This window comes from Sarcophilus harrisii, chromosome 3 (genome assembly GCF_902635505.1).
Source record: "Sarcophilus harrisii chromosome 3, mSarHar1.11, whole genome shotgun sequence".
NCBI lineage: Eukaryota > Metazoa > Chordata > Mammalia > Dasyuromorphia > Dasyuridae > Sarcophilus > Sarcophilus harrisii.
Window position 1 is genome coordinate 149,246,035 of NC_045428.1, and position 20,064 is coordinate 149,266,098.

Genomic DNA, 20,064 nt, shown 5'->3' on the forward strand with positions numbered 1-20,064 from the left:
ACAATAAAGGATAGTCCATAAAGTTCTACTACACAAATAGGAATATTTACAAATATTGCACGAGTCAATTTCTTCCTAAAGAAAATTTTTAGAACAGAGGAAGAAGCTAAACTTTCTAATTCTTGGCTCAATTATTCTTTCCCCGTTCTCACACACACACACACACACACACACACACACACACACACACACACAAAAGCATTTCCTTCAATGTTTATGGTATGCTATCAAGTATACTATACAAAGAGTAGATCAAACAAAAAAACTGTTCATTTTTTGTCACTAAATAAAAAAAGCAATATACAGATAGAGAAATATTTGTGCTATTTGTGTAAATTTCTCAAATCAGTTTTGTCAATTCTCCATCATGATGGATGTTGTTCATAGTACTCACTGATGCTTAACTATTTTTCACATGCCCATTGTAAATTTTGGTTTGGTAGAAATTAAAAGTTAGCTCAAGATATTTTTCTTTTTAAATTAGAAAACGTCTTTATCCTAGAATTGAATTTTTAGAACCTATAAGTTGGCTGAAAAAAAATGCATTTCCAATAAAAACATCAAGCATATTGTTGGAGCTGCAATAGTTTTTTGGTATGTTCATGTTTTTATTTTATTTTCATATAAAAAAAACAAATTTAACACCATTTACTAAAACTTTTTTACATGGTTAAAAAAATCATAAGACATTAATGATCTGTATCATGCGAGACAAAAGAGAGAGAAAAGAATGATCAAACACTATTTGTTTGCAATTGTTCTAGTTTTCTTTTTAGTAGATTGTAATTTTCCTTGGTCCCTGGTGCCAGAGGGTCAAGCTTCAGAGAAACTTCATAGTATTTCTTGGCTAAGTCAAAGTTTCCCCAACGGTGGTAAAGCACAGCTGAAACAGCAAGGAGCAGTTTTTATTGGAAGTCTTTCTGCATAATTTGCAAAACTTTCAATCATTTCTTGAAGGAAAAAAACATTAAAATACATCATAGCACTGATACAGGGCAAACTTTTATTTAAGGCTAGTACTGATTTTTCCTAGATTGTGCTAAAATTTTAATCTTTTAGCTTTAGGCATGTGGTCATTTTTTCATATAAATAAAATATGTAACACAAGAAATAAGCTATCGTAAATTTATTTTTCAATCAAGATTTCTCTAGCTATCTCTAACTAAGCACAATAATATTTGTATATTCTGTAACTGAAAGGTAGGGACTTCAAAAATAACAAGGCAATGAAAAAGTAGAGAAATAATTTGATTCTAAAACATTGTCATTAGTTCATTTATATAAATTTGAATTTAAAATGCTACCAGTTCTATAAATAGATTAGATGTTGTAATGACTTGACGAGCAATACAATGTTCCAGGAGGGCCCAAACATCTCCCCTATCCTAAACCTGAAGACAGAAGATCTAGAAGATTCCCATATCACTTGGGAAGGATGAGGCCTCAGCACCCATTAAAAAAAAGAACAAAACAATTAATTCTAATGCTTCATTGTAGCATGTGCTTAATTAGGCATTCAAAAGTAAAGCCAAAAGTGCCAATTCTGAGAGCTTCTATTATGCTGGAAAGGATTCAAATACAGTTTCCTTGATAGACTTGTTTGTCTGAGGACCAGTGTAACTACAGAGAATCATCATGAAAACCTTAATATCTAATTGGTGATGAATTTATCTATTGGTCATGGCAACCATGGCAAGGTTTAAAAATCTGAAACATGTTTGCAATAACGAAATGAAGGAAACTTAATGAAGGGAATCCTGAAGTATGCATTTTTGTCTTTCTGTTTTTAGAGGGCAGCACAGACAAGTAAGTCTAAAACAATTCTCTGAACACTGCTTTAAGTAATGAAATCACTTCATTAGAAACTATACTATCGTAAGATTCATAAAGGGAAAAAAAAAGTATCTTACCCAAATTACCATGGTAATTTGCAGCATTTGGATTGGCCTTAATTGCCTTGAGGAATAAAGCTTCAGATTCCTAAGTAAATAATTGAGATGTCAAAACGCAAAATACTTGTACAGATTATTTAAAAGCATATTAACTATAATGGGAATTGTATTTGTCTTCTCAGTGAGTGGGGGAGCAGTGGATGGAGAGAGAGAGAGAATTTGGAACTGAAAAAAAAATCAACAGCAACAACAAGAAAGCATATTAGCCTCGGTGGTCCATGGTTTGCAAATTTCTTTATTTTTATTTTTTAAAGCTTTTTATTTTCAAAATATATGCATAGTTGTCAACGTTCACCCTTGCAAAACCTTGTGTTCCAAATTTTTTTCTCTCTCTTACCCCGCTTTCTCCCTTAGACTGCAAGTAATCCAATTGGCATATATGCCAAACATATGCAATTCTTCTATACATATTTCCACAATTATCATGCTGCACAAGAAAAAATCAGATCTAAAAGGGAAAAAATGAGAAAGAAAACAAAAAGCAAGCAAACAACAAAAAAGGTTAAAATACTATGTTGTGATCCACACTCAGTCCCCGCAGCGCTCTCTCTGGATGCAGATGATTCTCTCCAGCAGAAAACCATTGGAATTGTCCTGAATCATCTCACTGATGGGCCACATCCATCAGAATTGATCATAGTAGAGTCTTATTGTTGCTGTGTACAATGATCTCCTGGTTCTGCTCATTTCACTTAGTATCAATTCATACTCTCTCCAGGCCTTTCTAAAATCATCCTCCTGATCACTTCTTACAGAACAATAATATTCCATAACATTCATATACCATAACTTATTCAGTCTTTCCCCAACTGATGGGCATCCACTCAGTTTCCATTTTCCTGCCACTACAAAGAGACCTGCCACAAACATTTTTGCACATGTGGGTCCCTTTTTCTCCTTTAAGATCTCTTTGGGAATACTGCTGGATCAATTGGTATGCACAGTTTGATAGCCCTTTGGGAAGAGTTTGAGATTTCTTTCCAGAATGGCTGGATCCATTCACAATTCCACTAACAATGTATTAGTGTCCCAGTTTTCCCACACCCCCTCCAACATTTGGCATTAAATGCTATCATCTTAGCCAATCTGAGGGGTATGTAGTGGTATCTCAGAGTTGTCTTAATTCACATTTTACTAACAGTAATTTAAAGCATCTTTTTCATATGACTAGAAATGGTTTTAATTTCTTCTTTTGAAAATTCTGTTTATATCTATAAAGTTATTTTAGCCTGTGATCCTTATATTCGGACCAACATTAGTCTACTACTAAAACAAAAAAACAAAAAAATCCTATGCTAACAATATACCAATGATCAAAAAAAATCTTAAGAAGATTAATATGGTGGTGATGGTGTTGTCTGAAGTATAAATGGCAGGATTCCCATTGAGGTGGTAAGGAAGGGAATTAAATTGAGGACAAAGTAGGAAAGGGAGATGGTGCCAAATACTGTGCTAAGACACTGAAAATATAATGAATGTTAAAGAAAAACAAAAACAAAAAACTCCAGGTTCTGTTCTCAAGGAGCTCACTCACACTCTGAGATAACATACAAGCAATAATGCACAATTAAGACAGTCAGGGTAATCTCAGAAGGGAAGCATAAGTATTAAGGAAGCTAAGAAAAAAGTTTTCTGAAAGGCTGCAGAAGGTTGGATATTTACTTAGCACCTGAAGGAAGCCAGGAGGCAGAGATGAAGATGGAGAGAATTCTGGACATGAGGGACTGTCAGTGAAAATGCGGTTGGGAATCGAAATATCTTGTCTGAGGAAGAACAAAGAAGCCAGTGTCACTAAATATTAAGGGAATATGGTATAAGAATATTGGAAAGGTAGGAAAAATCCAGTTTATGAAGGACTTTAAAACCCAAACTGGAAATTTAATCTTTGATCCTGGAGATAACAGTGAGGCGATACAGTAAGACTTCTACTTTAAGAAAATCATTTTGGCCCCTGAGTAGGGCATGGACTGGAGTGGCTAGAGATTGGAGGCAGTAAGACCAACCAACTGGCTGCTGCAGTAGTCCAAGAATGAGGGGATGCACCAGGGGGATAGCAGTGTCAGGAGAGAGTAGGAGCCATAGAAGAGAGATAACATGAAGGAAGAATTGATCGGCTTTTGAAAGTGGATATGGGAAGCAAGATGGGGTTGAGAATGGCACTTAGACTGTAAACCTTAGTGACTGGGTGGGGTGGGATGGCAGTAACCTCAAAAATAATAGGGAAGTAAGGAAAAAGAAAAGATTTGGAGGGGAAAGAAGAGTTCAGTTTTAGATATGTTGAGTTTGAAGTGTCTACAGGATAACCAATTCAAGATATCCAATATGTATTTGGAAATATGATATTGGAGGTCAAGAAAGGGTTGGGTAAATGGCCTTCCTTAACACCAGGTAATCTGGTATTTCTTGATGGAGACAAATTACATGGTTATGTTTCATGGGCATTGCTTTAACTCCTATGTTAATTTCCATATTTTAGAACAAGGGTTTTAAAACTTTTTTTTTTCATCATTTACTTATTTGGCAGAATAGGGAAACCCTGCAGCTAGATGGTGTTGTGGATAGAACCCTGGGGTTGGAATGAAGCAGGTCTGAGTTCAGTCTAGCTATAAATACTTATTATCTGTGTGGCAATGGGTGAATCATTTAATTTTTGTTTGCCTCAGTTTCCTTCCCTGTAAAATGAGATAACAGCACCTATATCCCAGGGTTGTTATATGGATAAAACAAGATATTTGTAAAGCATTTATTTAGTACAGTATTAATTCTCTAAGAGGGGCTATATATTAGATGTTATTTTATTGTTATTGTTAATATTCTCAGAATGTTTTTAAATGCATATGATAAAATACATGGGATTACTGGAATTACAAAGGAAATCAAATATTTTGCAATATAGTTATTGAAATATTTTCTTAAAAAGTTTTTGCTGATCCCATGATAAGAACCCATTTTAGAAGATGACCACATACTAGTGGAAGATTGTGTCACTAACTTTTGGGAGGATTTTTTATTGCACTTAATCTTATTACAGCATCTTAGTAAAAACTCCCTTCTAAAGTTAGTCAGGCATATCTAACTAATTCTCAATTGATATACCAATTGACAAAAAAAAGTACAACAGTAAGGACTTTGTAATGGAATATTATTTTTCTATTAAAAATGATGAACAAGCAGATTTTAGAAAGACCTGTAAAGATTTACACGAACTAATGCTGATTAAAACAAGCAGAACTAGGAATACAATGTACACTCTAATAGCAAGATTGTGTGATGATCAACTATAAAAGTCTTGGTCCTTCTCTGCAACTCAGTGAGCCAAGGCAATCCCAATAAATTCTGAATGAAATATGCCATCTATATCCAGAGAGAGAACTATGGAGACTGAATATAAATCAACATATGCTTTATTCACTTTTTTCTGTTTTTTTTTTCCTCTCTCATGGTTTTCCCCTTTTGTTCTGATTTTTTCTCTCTCAACATGATTCATAAAGAAATGTGTTAAAAAAAAATGAATGTACATGTATAACCAGAAAACAAACAATGTCGTCCCCCCCCCCAAAAAAAAAACAAACCAAACATTAAGGGCTTTGGAGATACTTCAAATCAAAATAAAATTGGCCTCACAGAACCCTGCAGGAAGAATTAACTCTCATAGTTTGGAGACCCAACTTATAAGTGCTCCAGAGCATGGGCATTCTGTATTTTTTTTTTTTTTTGAGAGAAATGAGTAAACCAATAAAATCCTAACCAACTTTATATAATTGCCAAAGTAGTATGTTGTAGTCTCATTATTTTCCCTTTACAAAAACCAAAGACAAGTCACTTAATTTCTCAATCTCAGTTTCCACATCTGAAAAATGAAAATATCTGGTGCTCACTTGACAAGGTTGTTGTGAAATGCCAGATTGTTTCTACCGCATTTTGTAAACCTAAAGTGCTTTATATACACATCAGTTATTCTAATAATAATAAAATTAGTGGCACCTACAATGGATGTTATGAGTTCTGAGAAGTATGCAAGGCTGGAGTGGTGTGCTCACTTGATTTCTGATATTTACAGTTATTTAGCATCAGAGTCACTTAATGGCGAGAGGGTTCTTCCCAGAATTCCCATTCTCCTGCCATTCTATGACACAAAAACAAAAGTCGATTTCATAATCCAGCACCACATCATCCACATGTGGAATACAATAAAGCAATAAAGGGGAAGTAGATGATCAAACAGCATTAGATGTACTTGTCAATACATTTATTAATTTTTTGTTGTTGTTTATAGTCCTTTTGATTGTGCCCAACTCTTAGTGACCTCATTTGGGGTTTTCTTGGCAAAGAATCTGGACTGATTTTTACCATTCCCTTTTTCAGCTCATTTTACACAGAAAGAAACTGAAGCAAACAAGGTTAAGTGACTTATCTATGGTCACACAGCTAGTAAGTGTCTTGAGACCAGATTTGAACTCAGGAAGATGAGTCTTCCTGACTCCAGGCCTAGCACTCTACCCATTGCATTGTGTTCCTGAGGAAATTGCATGACAAATTTCTATTATAATAAATTTATTCACAAAAATTCTGAATTCTTAACTTGTAACTATTTAATAAATGCCACACTACTCATTTAGTATCATGGTTCAAGGAGGTACACATAAATATTATATCCATTGCCCCAATGAAATGCACATTAAAATTCTTTGTAATAGATTTTTTTCTTCTATATTATATTTTCTCAATGTTCTGTATATTTATACTATAAGATGTTTGGGGAAATGGGAAACCTGGCTTTCTTCCCTTGCCTTACAAGGCATTTTCAATTTCATCTGAAAAAAAAAATGCAATATGAAGTGGAAATCAAAAGAAATACATAAAGCAAAAAGCTCCCATTTATAGGCTGTGAGATGACAAAAAATAACAATGACTGTATAGGCAATACAGTGATAAAGATCTACGTCTATGGGGTTTCTGGGATTAAAACTGACATACCCTAACACAGATAGCTAGACATATGAACTTAAACAAAAGACAAAAAAAATTCACTTTTTTTCTTTTTTATAAGGATGTTTCGACCAAAAAACCTAAGCAAAAATTAGAAAGATTATTATTTTTTAAAGCACAGGGAAGCAATAATGACACTATCAGTCATAATAAGTATGAGCAATGGGGCTAAATTTATGATTGTGGTAGAAATTTTACAGTGAACATTGATGGTGGAGTTGTGAACTGATCCAAGCTTTCTGGAGGGCAATTTGGAACTATGCTCAAAGGGTTACTGGGTATATATCCCAAGGAGATCAAAGAAAGGGGAAAAGGACCACATTTGTAAAAAAAAATGTGGCAGCCCTTTTTGTAGTGGCAAGAAACTGAAAACTGAGTGGATACCCATCAGTTGGAAAAATGGCTGAATAAGTTATGATATATGAATGTTATGTAATATTATTGTTCTATAAGAAACAATCAGCAGGGTGATGTCAGAAAGATCTGTAAAGACTTACATGAACTCATACTAAGTGAAGTGAGTAGAACCAAGGGAACATCGTATATAGTCACAAGAAGTTTATGTGATGATCAACTGTGATGGATGTGGCCCTTTAAAAAAAAAGAGTGATTCAGGCCAATTCTAAGACTTGTGATGGAGAGAGCCATTTGCATCCAGAGAGAGAACTAAAGTGACTAAATATAGAGCATGACATAGTATTTTTACCTTGTTGTTGTTGTTGTTGTTGTTGTTTTTCTTTTTTCCCCTTTTGATCTTATTCTTTTGAGAAGCATGATAAATGTGGAAATATGATTAGAATAAATGTACATGTTTAATCTATACTGGATTACTTGCTGTCTAGGGGAGGGGAAGGAAGAGAGAAAAATTTGGAACACAAAGGTTTTGCAAGGGTGAATGTTGAAAACTATCTTTTGCATGGTTTTTGAAAAATAAAAAGCTATTATTTTAAAAAAAGATAATTTCTTGAGAAAAAAAGTTTATATTGAATGGAATATTTCATTACTCTAGAATAGGGCAGAACCAGTTAATCAGTCAACATTTTCCAAATACCATATGCTAAGTTCATAGTGCCTGAAAGACAAAAGGAATCAAATTTAAAATATTATGAATGGATATTTTTTATTCATTATATTAGTTATTAAAGAAGATGATAACTTTGAAACAGAAGATACTTTTTCCATGAAAATGTAAGGAAGGCATGTTATTCTTGAAAATACTGAGAACTGAAGTCTATCTTCTAGTAGCATGATTGATTCAGAGCTCTGGTTCTAGAGCAGAGGGTCTTAACTAAGATACATTGAACAATATTTTGATACTGTAACAATATAATTTGTTTCTTCATAATTCTACACATTTTCTTTTATAGATTTAGAATCATGGAGAAGGGGTCCACAGGTTTTACCATAATGATCACAGGGGTCCAAGACACAAATATGGTTAAGCATCCTTTTCTGGAGTCATAGCATCTGGATTCAAATTCTGCCTCTGAAACTTGTTATATGTATGATATCAGGCAAGTTATTTAATTTGTCTGGCACTAAGTTTCCTTATTTATAAAAGTAGAGGGTTGGGCTATTTCTGAAGTCCCTTCCATCTTTGGATCTCTAATCCTGTGATCATGACACAAACTCATTTTGTAGTATATTTTGGATTCATATTTAGTGCCAGTATCAGTGCTAAAGGGTTTTATGTGTGTAAGTATGTAGGTATGTGTGAGTGTGTACATGTGTGTGTTTCTAATTCTAAATGGTCACAGCTACTCTATCATGTATCTCAGATGAGGAGAACAAGAACCAATCATATGTAGGCCTAATTTATGCTCCCTGGGTTATATTATGATTTTTGTAAAAGATGTCACCCCATAAACAAAATCCAAAGGGCTGGCTGATATGGAAGCAAACAAATCCAAGCACTCGGACTAGAAAGGGTTAGTTGCAGCCATACTATGAGTGCATATCTCTACTATCAGAAAGATTCATTTAGGGAGAGTCCTTTAGGACATGAGGATTCTTTCTCTGCAACCTGTCCTTTGTAGAAAAAGGAAAACACAGATCTGTTGAGCCGCTTTTCTTTTTTCATGGCTCTTAAAATATACAGCCTTCCTTTGGTGTGTCTATTCCCTTTCAAGCAGAGGCATGAATTCTGACATGAAAATACATATATTTATTTTCCATCTTGAAGATTTGCTTTTAGCACAATTTCTTCAAGATACAAACTGATTATGCTCTACCAAGTATACCATTGTCTAATAAACCTGTAGATTCCATTCGTAAAACCAGTTTATTATAATTTTGGACTAACTTTGGATTTCATTATATGCAAAAGTAATACTGGTGGCTTTTATTAGATGCTATTTCTAATTACAGAAAATCTAGTGAACTACAGTTTACAAACCTTGTATTTTTGGGATTTCCCCAGTACGTTTGCCAATGAGAACATAATAGAATGATCACTGGGTATTAATTCTAATGCCTCCCTTCCAACTGCTTCAGCTTGGGCTAAGTTACCTAGGATAATGAAAAAGAAAAACAACAAAGTGAATTACACCTTAAAATATTTCCTGGTATTTGATCTATCTTCCTATAATTAAAAAATTATGCATACAAACGAATCAAAATTGCCAAGAAAAAAGTTATTTGTTTATTTTAAGAAACTTGAGAATATAGATCAAAGGATAAGAATAAGGTCTGGACCTTTTATTTCATTGTTATAGGCAATTCCCTTGAGGAATTGTATAGTAGAACTCCCTTTACTGATGCAGGTGACATCAGTATAGTATAATTCTTAAGACAAGTTATAGTCTTAAAAGAATTTCATAGAACAATGAGTACTAGTCTTGGCCCTGAGGCCAGCTCTCTTCTTTATGGTAGGCTGATCCAAAAGAACACACAAAAAAGCAACACATAAAATAATTAGAAAAAAGAAAACTTTAGATTTAAAGATTTTACATCTTTGTGATTAATTTATAATAATATATCCATAATGGAGAATGGAGCAGAATGTTTACATAAACTGGTCCTCATAATGGGAAACAGCTCTGCAATTTATCTCAATTGTAATCATATTCAAATAGTATTTGATTAAAGGATATTTTATAGTCTTCAGAAGTAATATGAAGGTATTTCCTTACAGAAGCTAGTTATAATAAAAAAGGTAGAATAGATAAAACTTTCAATAAGTCTTTTCTAATATTCCTACTTGAAAACTTTAAATATACATATATATGTATGTATGTTTATTCAATTTTTTTCTCTTTTTTTGCTGAGGCAATTGAGGTTTAGTGACTTGCCCAGGGCCACACAGCTAGGAAGTGTTAAGTATCTGAGATCAAATTTGAACTCAGAGTACCAGCCCTGAATTCAGGAGGATCTATCTACTGCCCCATCTAGCTGCCCCATCCATTTTTATTCTCTTAAGAGACACAGACTAATATAGGCAACTCAACAGATCTCTTTGTTAGCTTTTTATTTTAGAAATAACAATCATGAAAACTATGTGATTAGATCATCTTTTCAATTCTCTCATCTCTTCATGGTTTTTCAGTGCCTTACTACTCCGGCATCAAGGCTGAATAAGTCAAATGACTGAACTAGCTACTTTAAAATTTTCAAACTTAAAAAAGAATTTGGATGGCAATCTCTCTAAATATATTGTCTATTTTCTTTTATTATTGAGAGTATACTGAGCATTATTCAATCAAGAAAAGGTATGAATACACAATCACATCAGGTTTTTACCTGTTTCCTAATATGGTAAGGATTATTAGGTCTGTACTTATGTCAACATTTAATTATCTTAGCCTATTATGTTCTTTGAATTTGTAGTTTTACTTTTCTTTCCTTTGCTTTCAGACTAGGTCTATATGCAGAAATCTTTTACTAAAGGGGTCTCACAAACAATTATGGAATACATAAAAACATGTTGGGTGACTGAGCAACCCCAAATGTGGCAGTGACTCTAAAACTTCAAAGTATGGTTATAGACCTTTAACAGGCCTCCAACTATCACTCTTTAACAATGATCATTGTTCCTGTGGTCAATAAATCTTCCTAACCCTTCAAATTTCCTATGGGCTAGAATATCAGATTAACTAAGTCTGTTACAACTGTTTCTAAAATGGAAATAACAAACAAATGGACCAAGGGACTCTCATGATTAAAGTTCATAAGCTTGGGTATATCAATTTTTGCAAGAGCTTTTTTAAAAATTTTTTTTCTCCTTACTTAAGGTTTCTTGGCTATGTCTAGACAGATGACTAAAGTTGTCAAATAAGTGAATGCATCAGCCTTAAATTTTACAATGCTACAATGGTATCTTAGTTTTCTCAAAAATTTTATTTTACATGGCTAAAAATTAGATAGAAAAGAAAGCTTCATTTATTTAGTAAACATTAATCTGATTAATCTGGGACCTTAAAAAAGCAAACAAATGAGTCACATATAGTTCTTATTAAGTGACATTATAACTATGTTATTATCTTGAATTTACATAGAACCACCATCACTAAAGTTCAAACACATTGTTAAAAATAACTATACCTGTATTATCAAGCAGTATGATCATATTATTCCAAGCCAAAGTGTGCTCTGGTTTCAAAAAAGTTGCATTTCTCCACGCATTCAATGCTTCTAGGGGACGATTCAAGTCTGCATACTGAAAATAATGTAACAATTTAAATGATTTTCCCTTTATTTTCAATTCTCTTTTTTTAAGTTTCTGTGACTAAATTAAAATTTAGAAGACTGAATTTTCCAAGTATCATTTAAGATGAAAAAAAAATTCCTATTTAATGATGCTGTGTTTTAAATATATATATATATTCACATTATAGAAAGGGAGTCAGTTGAAAGCCTGATTCTTTTCTTTCCTCACTGCCCATACACTATATACTGCAAAGTATCAGTAGTCTACAATATCTATCTCATCTATTTTTTCTCTTTTCATGACAGCCATCCTTGTTCAAAGTCCTCATTATCTTTCTCCAGGACTATGGCAATATCTCCCAATTGATTCCCCTGTCTAATCTCTTTCCCTGTCTAATAGATCTAGCATATAACTTCTGAATTGATATTGTAATACATACATAAGCCTACAGTATTTAAAGTCCTTTAAAATTTGCCTCCAACCTCCCTTTCCAAGTTTACTTCCTAATATTCCCCTTAGCACATTCTATGTTTCTATTAAACTTTCCTTCTTGTGGTTCCTATGTTTCTACTAAACTTTCCTTCTTGTGGTTCCCTGAAGTGGCCATTTCCTTTACAACCTTTAAGCCTTTGTACAGATTGTTTTGCGTAGCTAAAGTGCCTTCTTTCATCATTACTGCCTCTTAGAATCCTTAGCTTCCTGTACAGCTCAAGGATTTTATATTCCATGAAAAGCCTTCCCTGATCCTACCAGCTGTCAGTGCTCTCTGCCTCTTCATATTTTAGTCTATTTATTTGTTTCCATGTTGTATTCAACAATGAATTCTAAATTCCTTGAGGGTAGGGTAAACATTTTAAGTGCTTTTCTTTGTATCCCCTAGTAACTAGTTATGCTGCCTATTCATATATGTGTGTGTGTGAGAGATACAGATTAGGTATTGAATTCAGTGGTATGGAGGAATTTATACCACTGACAGGCAATTGGTAATAAAATTTAAGAATTAACTTTGAGTGGGCAACTTTGTAGGTAAGTTATTTGTTTAGGGTCAGACTACTAGTTTGTCAGAGGTGAGACAGAATGAGGTGTTCCTCGTTCTGAGGTTGCCTTGTGCCTTTTATGTAGTAGGCATTTTAAAATGCATATTGAATTAATATTTGTTGAATTGATGAGTTATAAGTTTTTTATTTTTTAAGATAAAAGCATACAGTAATATTATTTAGAAAGTAAGTCAACTTTGAGTCTTTGTTAAAAGTTTTTTCTAGTTACTAATCAATGACTCTTAAGCTTTGTTGTTCCTTTATAACTGTACTAAAAATAAAAATCCTTGAGTTTTATAATAAGCATACTTTCTATTCTCTGTGGAAAAAAATTCTCAAAAATTATGCCTTAAACTACACTCATTATTTTCTATAATTTTTACAATTATAATTTGGGTGTCAAAACCACATTTAAATCAAAAATTCCTTTTTTTGGGGGGTAGGTAGAAGGTTTTATGTTTCATTTTACTTTTAAATCAGTCATTAGAATTCAAAATGGTTGTCTCTTAATTTGCATAACTGGTGAGCAAAATACTTAAAAAAGATGGGTTTCTTTGAGTCTAACCCCATGCCCTCTTTAACTAAGTTCTAATAAGAGCTTTATCTCAATGTAGTTTTGTTTCTTTAACTCTGGTGAAGGTGCCAGTAATGGCAATTTATCAGGATTTAAGGATGGTACATATTCTAGTACAAACTGTCTAGTCTGTCTTCCTTTCATAAGACAACAGCAACATTTTGACTTGCCCTGTGACCTTCATAGCAAACAAATGACATATTATGCAAAAGAAAGAAAAATTTAATGAATTATGGAGACATTTACTAACTCCCATTTACTTGTGCTGTCATAATTTCTTGCATGACTTTACTTAGAAACTAAAGCAACAGCATTTCCTCCCTTATTTGACAGAAATTAGGTGAAAAGTTCAAAAGGAAAGGAAGTAATGTAAACACAGGTATCTCAATTAAATCAACATTTACTTTCCTTTCTGTGTCAAATGGGCAACATAATTAATCTTTCCACCACATCTTTTCATAAGCAAATGACAAGAAGAATTTTGTATGCTTAGTCAATTGAAGTGAGTCACTAGAACAAATCAATAAGACAAAAGTCACTATCATATGATTTATTAACATGACCAGTAACAAACTTATTTTAGCAATTAAAAATGCTTAGTTCATGGTGCAATGCTTATTAAAGTTGAGAGCAGGTTGAGTTGGGTGAAATTTTGGTAAAGTACTATAAAATATAACCTTAACTCTTAAAGCATTAATCCAGTAGTATGGTCTAGTGGATAGAGTGGTAGACTTGATAGCAAGATTTGTTCCTACCATAAAGCTTATGAGCTGTGTGAATCTGGATATGCTAAATAACTCTTAAGGTTTCAGTTTCTTCAGTTGGACTAATATCTAGGGTTCCTTCTATTTCTGAATCTATAAAACCATGTACTTCTTTTCTTACTGGATAGCTTTTTCTAGATCATTGCTCCCTAGAATGGGGGTATGAACTAAATCATAAGATGCATTAAGAAAACATTAGAATTTACATTTTTTATTAAAGAAAAATTAAGCTTTGTTAATACTTAATATAGAGGTTGACAGTATTTGGCACCTTCAATCTATCTGTGTATCAAATGGTCACATGTTCCACATAGAATGCAAGATGTCAATAATCATTTGTTTGCTTAAGAATACTGGAATTACAATTTCTGGGTGCCTGGTTAAATGGATTTATGCATGATATTATTTACTTTTAAGCAAATAACCCTCACAATATAAGCAAGTGTTTTAAAAAGATTCTTGCCAAGATCCATGGTTTGAAGGTAACACAGACAATATGAGTCTAAGCAGACAAGAAAATGGTGGAGCTGCCACTTTTATTCCTAGAATAAGCTATTTGGTTAGCCGCATTACAAAATAAAAGAAATTATGATTTAATCAGATCTGACAAGAAATCCAATGGGGGGGGGTGTTATCATAAAAAATCCTTTCATATCAAATTTTTTCAATAAAATAATATATGCAAAGCATTTTGCAAACCTTAAAAGCATATGTTAACTACCTTTATTATTGTCATTAATATATAGAAGTCTGTTGTTTATTTCATGACCAAGCATACAAAAGTCATCAAATTAAAAGGTGAGTTATCCTATGCATTCTTTAATAAAAAAATATTTCAATTTGCTGACCTTTTTATATTGACAAGTGGCTGTCAGTAATATAATATTTAGCAAACATTTTTTTGGAAAAAAAAAAAAAAAACTTAATTTGTTTCTTCAAAGTAAAGGTATCATTTTAACAGTGACCGAAACCCACTTTTTGAAAGAAATGCATGCTATGGAGAAAACATTTTTCAAATATATGTTTGGAAATACTTCCACAAAATGTTACCTATAAAAACACTTATACTTGCACCTGAAAAACTTAGAAAAAGAACTTTCTAACCTGTTTAAAAATCTTCCAAACAAAAAGCTTCAGTGTTTTGTGAACTCATTTGTTAAAATATAGAAATGCAGCACAATAGTAACTAACATCAGGAACATGGAAATTTATTAGCTGAATTTCCACAAAAACCTTTAATTGGTGACTAGAATTGAAAACTGAGAATTATGTTTTAAGTAAGAAAAGTCAATAGTATACTTCTTACATTTGAACTACATATCTATGTGAAGCAACCTTTCCAGCTATGATAAACAAAAGAATCAAATAAAAAATAATTTGAATTTACAACCAAACTTTGAATTGATGCATCACAAAATGTCAGACCTAGAATTTAAAAAATATTCAATTACATGTGGATTCAAATATAAGAAGTTTACCATCGACTGACCTTACTAAATAATATTGTCAATGCAAGTTTTAGTAACAGAATAAGCAAAATGAAATAATATAAGCTATATACTACTAACATGAAAAACTATTATTTAGTAAACATGAATTGTTTTATGTCATTAAAATGAAAATTTTAAATATTTTAAATTTTATCTTTATTTCATTTTTAAAATGTCTAATAATACAAGAACATGAATGTATATGACACAAGTACATATATATTTGGGTATACGTGTGATTTTTTTTTAAACTAATGGGATATCACAACAGAAAAAAAAACTTGCAGGCCAGCTTTATGGAGAATGATATTCCTTTTTTGTGCTGATCTGGAAATCATAACTTATAAAGTCTTCAACAAATAATTATTCCACAAAGAAATAAGAAGACCCAAGTCATTATGTCTTTTCCATGAGATTATCTAGGAAAATTTAGGATGTTATGATGGTAAAAAAATTCAATACCACTTAAAATAAATCTTGTTTGGAATAACTCTTAGTTTGGTAAGATACAAAAATCAAAAGTCTATATTGAGGCTTTTATTGGAAACCTTTCCGTCTTTAAAGGTAATGACAAAGTTCCTGTTGTGCTAGAATAGCCTTTGAGAACTCTGTTACTTCCATGACATGAGGAATCATCAAGGTAGAATCTTTTGTGGAATAACGAGTGGTTTAGGAAGATCCAAGAATATTTTTTGGAAAATATGTCAAATTCACCTTGTCATGCAGTAAACAGGGAAGGCTTTGTGTAAGGCCTAGCTGATAATATTTGTTTAAACAAATTTATCCATTAGCTGATCCAATCCATTAAAGATACTTGCTCTGCACAAATAAATGTTAATCAGGCAAGGGAAAGCAGCAAATTTCTCTCAAGGTTTTTCTTTTGGCAAAAGAGTATTTCAAGAAATGAGCTTTCAAGTTATCAGGCTTCTACAATTCTTTAATTCACTTAAAAGTTTTAACTGCTAAAAGAGACTGAAGTTTAGCTTTGAGATTTAAAAAATATCAAGAATACAAAAAACATAAAACAGCAATGCAGAACAAAATCTTTAAAATTTAATAGCAAAAACATTTGGCAACATAGATAATTTCACAGCATCATAATTAATAAGCAATATTTAATATAAAACACTTTTCTAAGATAGGCACTTATATACTAGTCATCAAATACCTACATAAAATTTATATTCTATATTAGATTCTTTATGAAGTGACTCTTACATAAAATGTATATAGACTAAATTATCTCTCTTCCACAACTCCAAGGACTTAAAGTGACAAAGTTACCAGAGATACTATAGAAAGTTATATAATGCAATAAATTGCAAAGTAAAAGGACCTTAAAGTACAAGATAAAAAACTACATGAAGTCTTCACTTTTATAGACATTATCCTAAAAGAAAAGGAAGAGATAGCTTCCCCCCAAATTAGAACAAATTATATGGACACCTATCTGGGATAGAACCATACTGAAATGAAATTCAAATATATGCATCAGAAGATAAGCTGATAAAAAACTGCCAAAAGTTATATGACATTAACTTTTAGCTTTTCTAAAACTACCAAACTTCAAGATAGCAAAAACCTCACAAATAAGCATGGATATTAAAAAAAATTATAAGAAGAGTTATATGAAGTCCTTAGTACTTCAGTAAATCATTATTATGAAGCCCTTTGATACAACTTGAATGTCATTACAATATAATAGATTGTAAATGTTTTAAATTTTATGATTAATGATAAAAGATTTGACAAATATACAGATATAAGCTTGAAAGCAAAAGAGCAATTAAATAACTCAGACCTTTCTATAAAATAATTTTGAAATAAGTGAAAGTCTTAATGCTTCAGTTAGTTTAATTTTTTGTCAATTATTTTTCATCACCCTCATTAAAAAAATAGCTTTTTAAAAATTTGAATATGGAAAAATTCAGCAGAACTATAGTTACTTTTATTATTTAAGTAGCAGGCTAGATTAGAATTCATGCCATACATAATTGTGTTCCAATGCTTAGACCTTTTAGTCCCTCACTGTTGCCAAGTGTTCTCTCCACTCTACTGTTCAAATGAGAGTGCTCTAAGCCAAAAACCAAAAGCCTAGACAAGGTTCAAATGTACACCAACACTCTTCAAATGTAAGAATGGTTTTTCAGCTATTCAGCTGTTCAGAATAGTGTTTAGCTTTTTCTCAGTTTCCCTAAAGATAGATGGAAAAAATGGGTTTAATTTGAAGTACTGAAAAACTTAGATAAGAACTTTTGTGATTCAGAAGTTTTTCTCCATAGATGTTTAAGGCAAGATAAGTATCTGCTTAAAATCAATTTAGATATAATCTTCCTTAGGGTATACCGAGTTAATAAATGAGAGACTGTCTATTACTCTATGATATATTGAGTACATAATAAAAAAAGACTATAATCTAGTTTTGGCAAAATAATTTTCTCTGACAAAGAATTAGGACTTAAAAATAAAATGCTTTGATTCATAGGAAGTTAATGCTAAGAAACATTTTAAAGATACGGTATGTTTTCTATATTTTATTGTGTGTATGTGTACACACACACACACACACACAGACAGACATTTTTTTCTTTTACTTTTTATGGAAGAAGAAAACGTATCAAGCTCTAAAATGAATGTTTTTTTTAAGACTTGGAAAAATAAATCAATAAGTAAACTAATTGTCTCTTGATTCTTATCAAATAGTTTTAAGCACTTTGTAGACAAGAGTTCATCCCTGACTTGATATCCCTGAGTCAAACATCAATATTTCTATTTTCAGATAAATAACAAATCCCTGCTTTGAGTTAAATTATTAATACAGTTAGCCTCTTTAGGATGGAGGAAAGATTGAGCAAAGAATTTGAGTTTTTTAAAAAATTAAGCTTTTATTCATTCAAGTTATAAAACAACAGAAACTGATGGTTTCAAGAAGATGCTGAAGAAAGGGCTTCACAGGGTCTTTCTCCTAATGTAACTTATTCTCTAGTTTAACCTATAGCATTTGTCTTTTCTATCAATTTTACTGAAATCAAATTGGAAACATTCTTAATTTAAGGATTTGTTTTTTTTTAATGAAAGATTTTCAAGAAAAGAAATTAAACTCCTACATCCTACATAGTCACAGATACACAGATACACACATATGAACATTCTTCTGCCAAATGTAAATTACAAGCTTACCAAACGGCCTAAATTGTAGTAACAGTCTGGATATTTTCTTCTGTATTTAATTGCTGTCCAGTAGCTTCGCTCAGCTTCTCCAAACCTCCGAAGACTGTTCTGTACTATGCCTAAATTCATCCATGCTGCAGCAAAGTCTGGTCTAGGAAATTATTAAAAAAAAAAAAAAAAAAAAGGTTCAAACCCCAGAATGTAAAGAATAATTTTGTTTTCTGTCAATGCTATATTCTGTTATAAACATTGCTCACTGTATTCGTACAGCAAGAGACAATAGCTCCTCCGCTTCCTGTAGTTCATTCCTTTCTTTCAGGATATTTCCAAGATTATTCATGGCATGAACATATTTAGGATTCAATCTGAGTTATAAGGGAGGGAAAAAAAACACAAACAGAAAACCATTTATTCTTAGTAATTTTATTATGCAATCAAGAAATGCCAATAATACTTTGTAATTTGGTCATTCAAAATTAAATGCTATAAATCTGAGAAGACAGAATAGTGTACATGCTTATGTTATTGTATAGACTCTCATATAACTAAACACACACACACACAAGCACACATACACTTTAAGCAATCCAGGGAAGTATTGTTCTCACTACCTTACAGCTTCCCTGTAATATCTGATGGCAGCAATCTGGTCCCCTTTATCAGCCAGGTTTTTGCCAATGTTGTAGTGTACCTGAAACAAACAAACCACAAATCATAACTGTACCAACTGGTGGCTAGATTTTTTTTTTTTTTAAATCTATAGCACTAGCATTTATGGCTTCTTTCAACCGAAGACATGAAATACTTCAGAAATGGATTACCTTGATTTAGTCAAGTTCTTTAGGGATGGAGAGAATCCCTGGACTTTGCTTTTTTGATACTTTAATATATCCTTGTCACAATTTTATTTTTTCCTCCCTTTATGAGAAGTCTAGGGAAGGAAGACTGGCCAAAATGACTAATGATTAATGAATGGATAATTATTTGATGAAGTTTCAGTTGAATTAGAAATTCAGTTATCAACTTAAGAATTCTCTTCCAACTTTAAGACTTTATGGTTCTAGTGGCAGAACCAGAACCAGTATTCAGGGCTCTTGATTTCTAATTCCTTTTTAATTATCCTACATTGCTTCCTAGTTCTATTCTAATAAATCAGAGGCAAAGGAAACCCCAAGAGAAGGCAGCAACTAGCAACAACAAAACAAACAACCTGGAAAGATGGGAAATATTCCTATTCATTAAAAAAAAAACAGATAGGGGAGACAAGAAACTTTATCAAGAATTCTGAATTTGAGAATCCCTGAAAGGCAACATTAATATATTCATTTTAAAAACTAGAGATCTGTGACCTAAGTTAATTATACAGTAAATAATTGGTTCAGAAGAAACCAAACTTCTATCATCATCCTCATAAACACACTTAGACAAAGAATTTATGCCGC

At 32.2% G+C, this 20,064-nt stretch overlaps 1 protein-coding gene across 1 annotated transcript in view; it reads right to left on the minus strand.

The window, feature by feature from the left end:
- Positions 1–570: 570 nt before the first annotated feature.
- TMTC4 (transmembrane O-mannosyltransferase targeting cadherins 4) overlaps positions 571–20,064 on the minus strand; it is a 93,486-nt gene continuing 73,992 nt past the window's right edge. Inside the window, exons 12-18 of the mRNA XM_012546242.3 lie at positions 19,234–19,313; positions 18,880–18,987; positions 18,632–18,773; positions 11,481–11,595; positions 9,337–9,449; positions 1,911–1,980; positions 571–883 (exon numbers count right to left, since the gene is read on the minus strand). Of these exons, the coding sequence (XP_012401696.2) occupies positions 735–883; positions 1,911–1,980; positions 9,337–9,449; positions 11,481–11,595; positions 18,632–18,773; positions 18,880–18,987; positions 19,234–19,313 (777 nt within the window). The 3' untranslated portion in view covers positions 571–734. The remainder of the gene's footprint in view (positions 884–1,910; positions 1,981–9,336; positions 9,450–11,480; positions 11,596–18,631; positions 18,774–18,879; positions 18,988–19,233; positions 19,314–20,064) is intronic.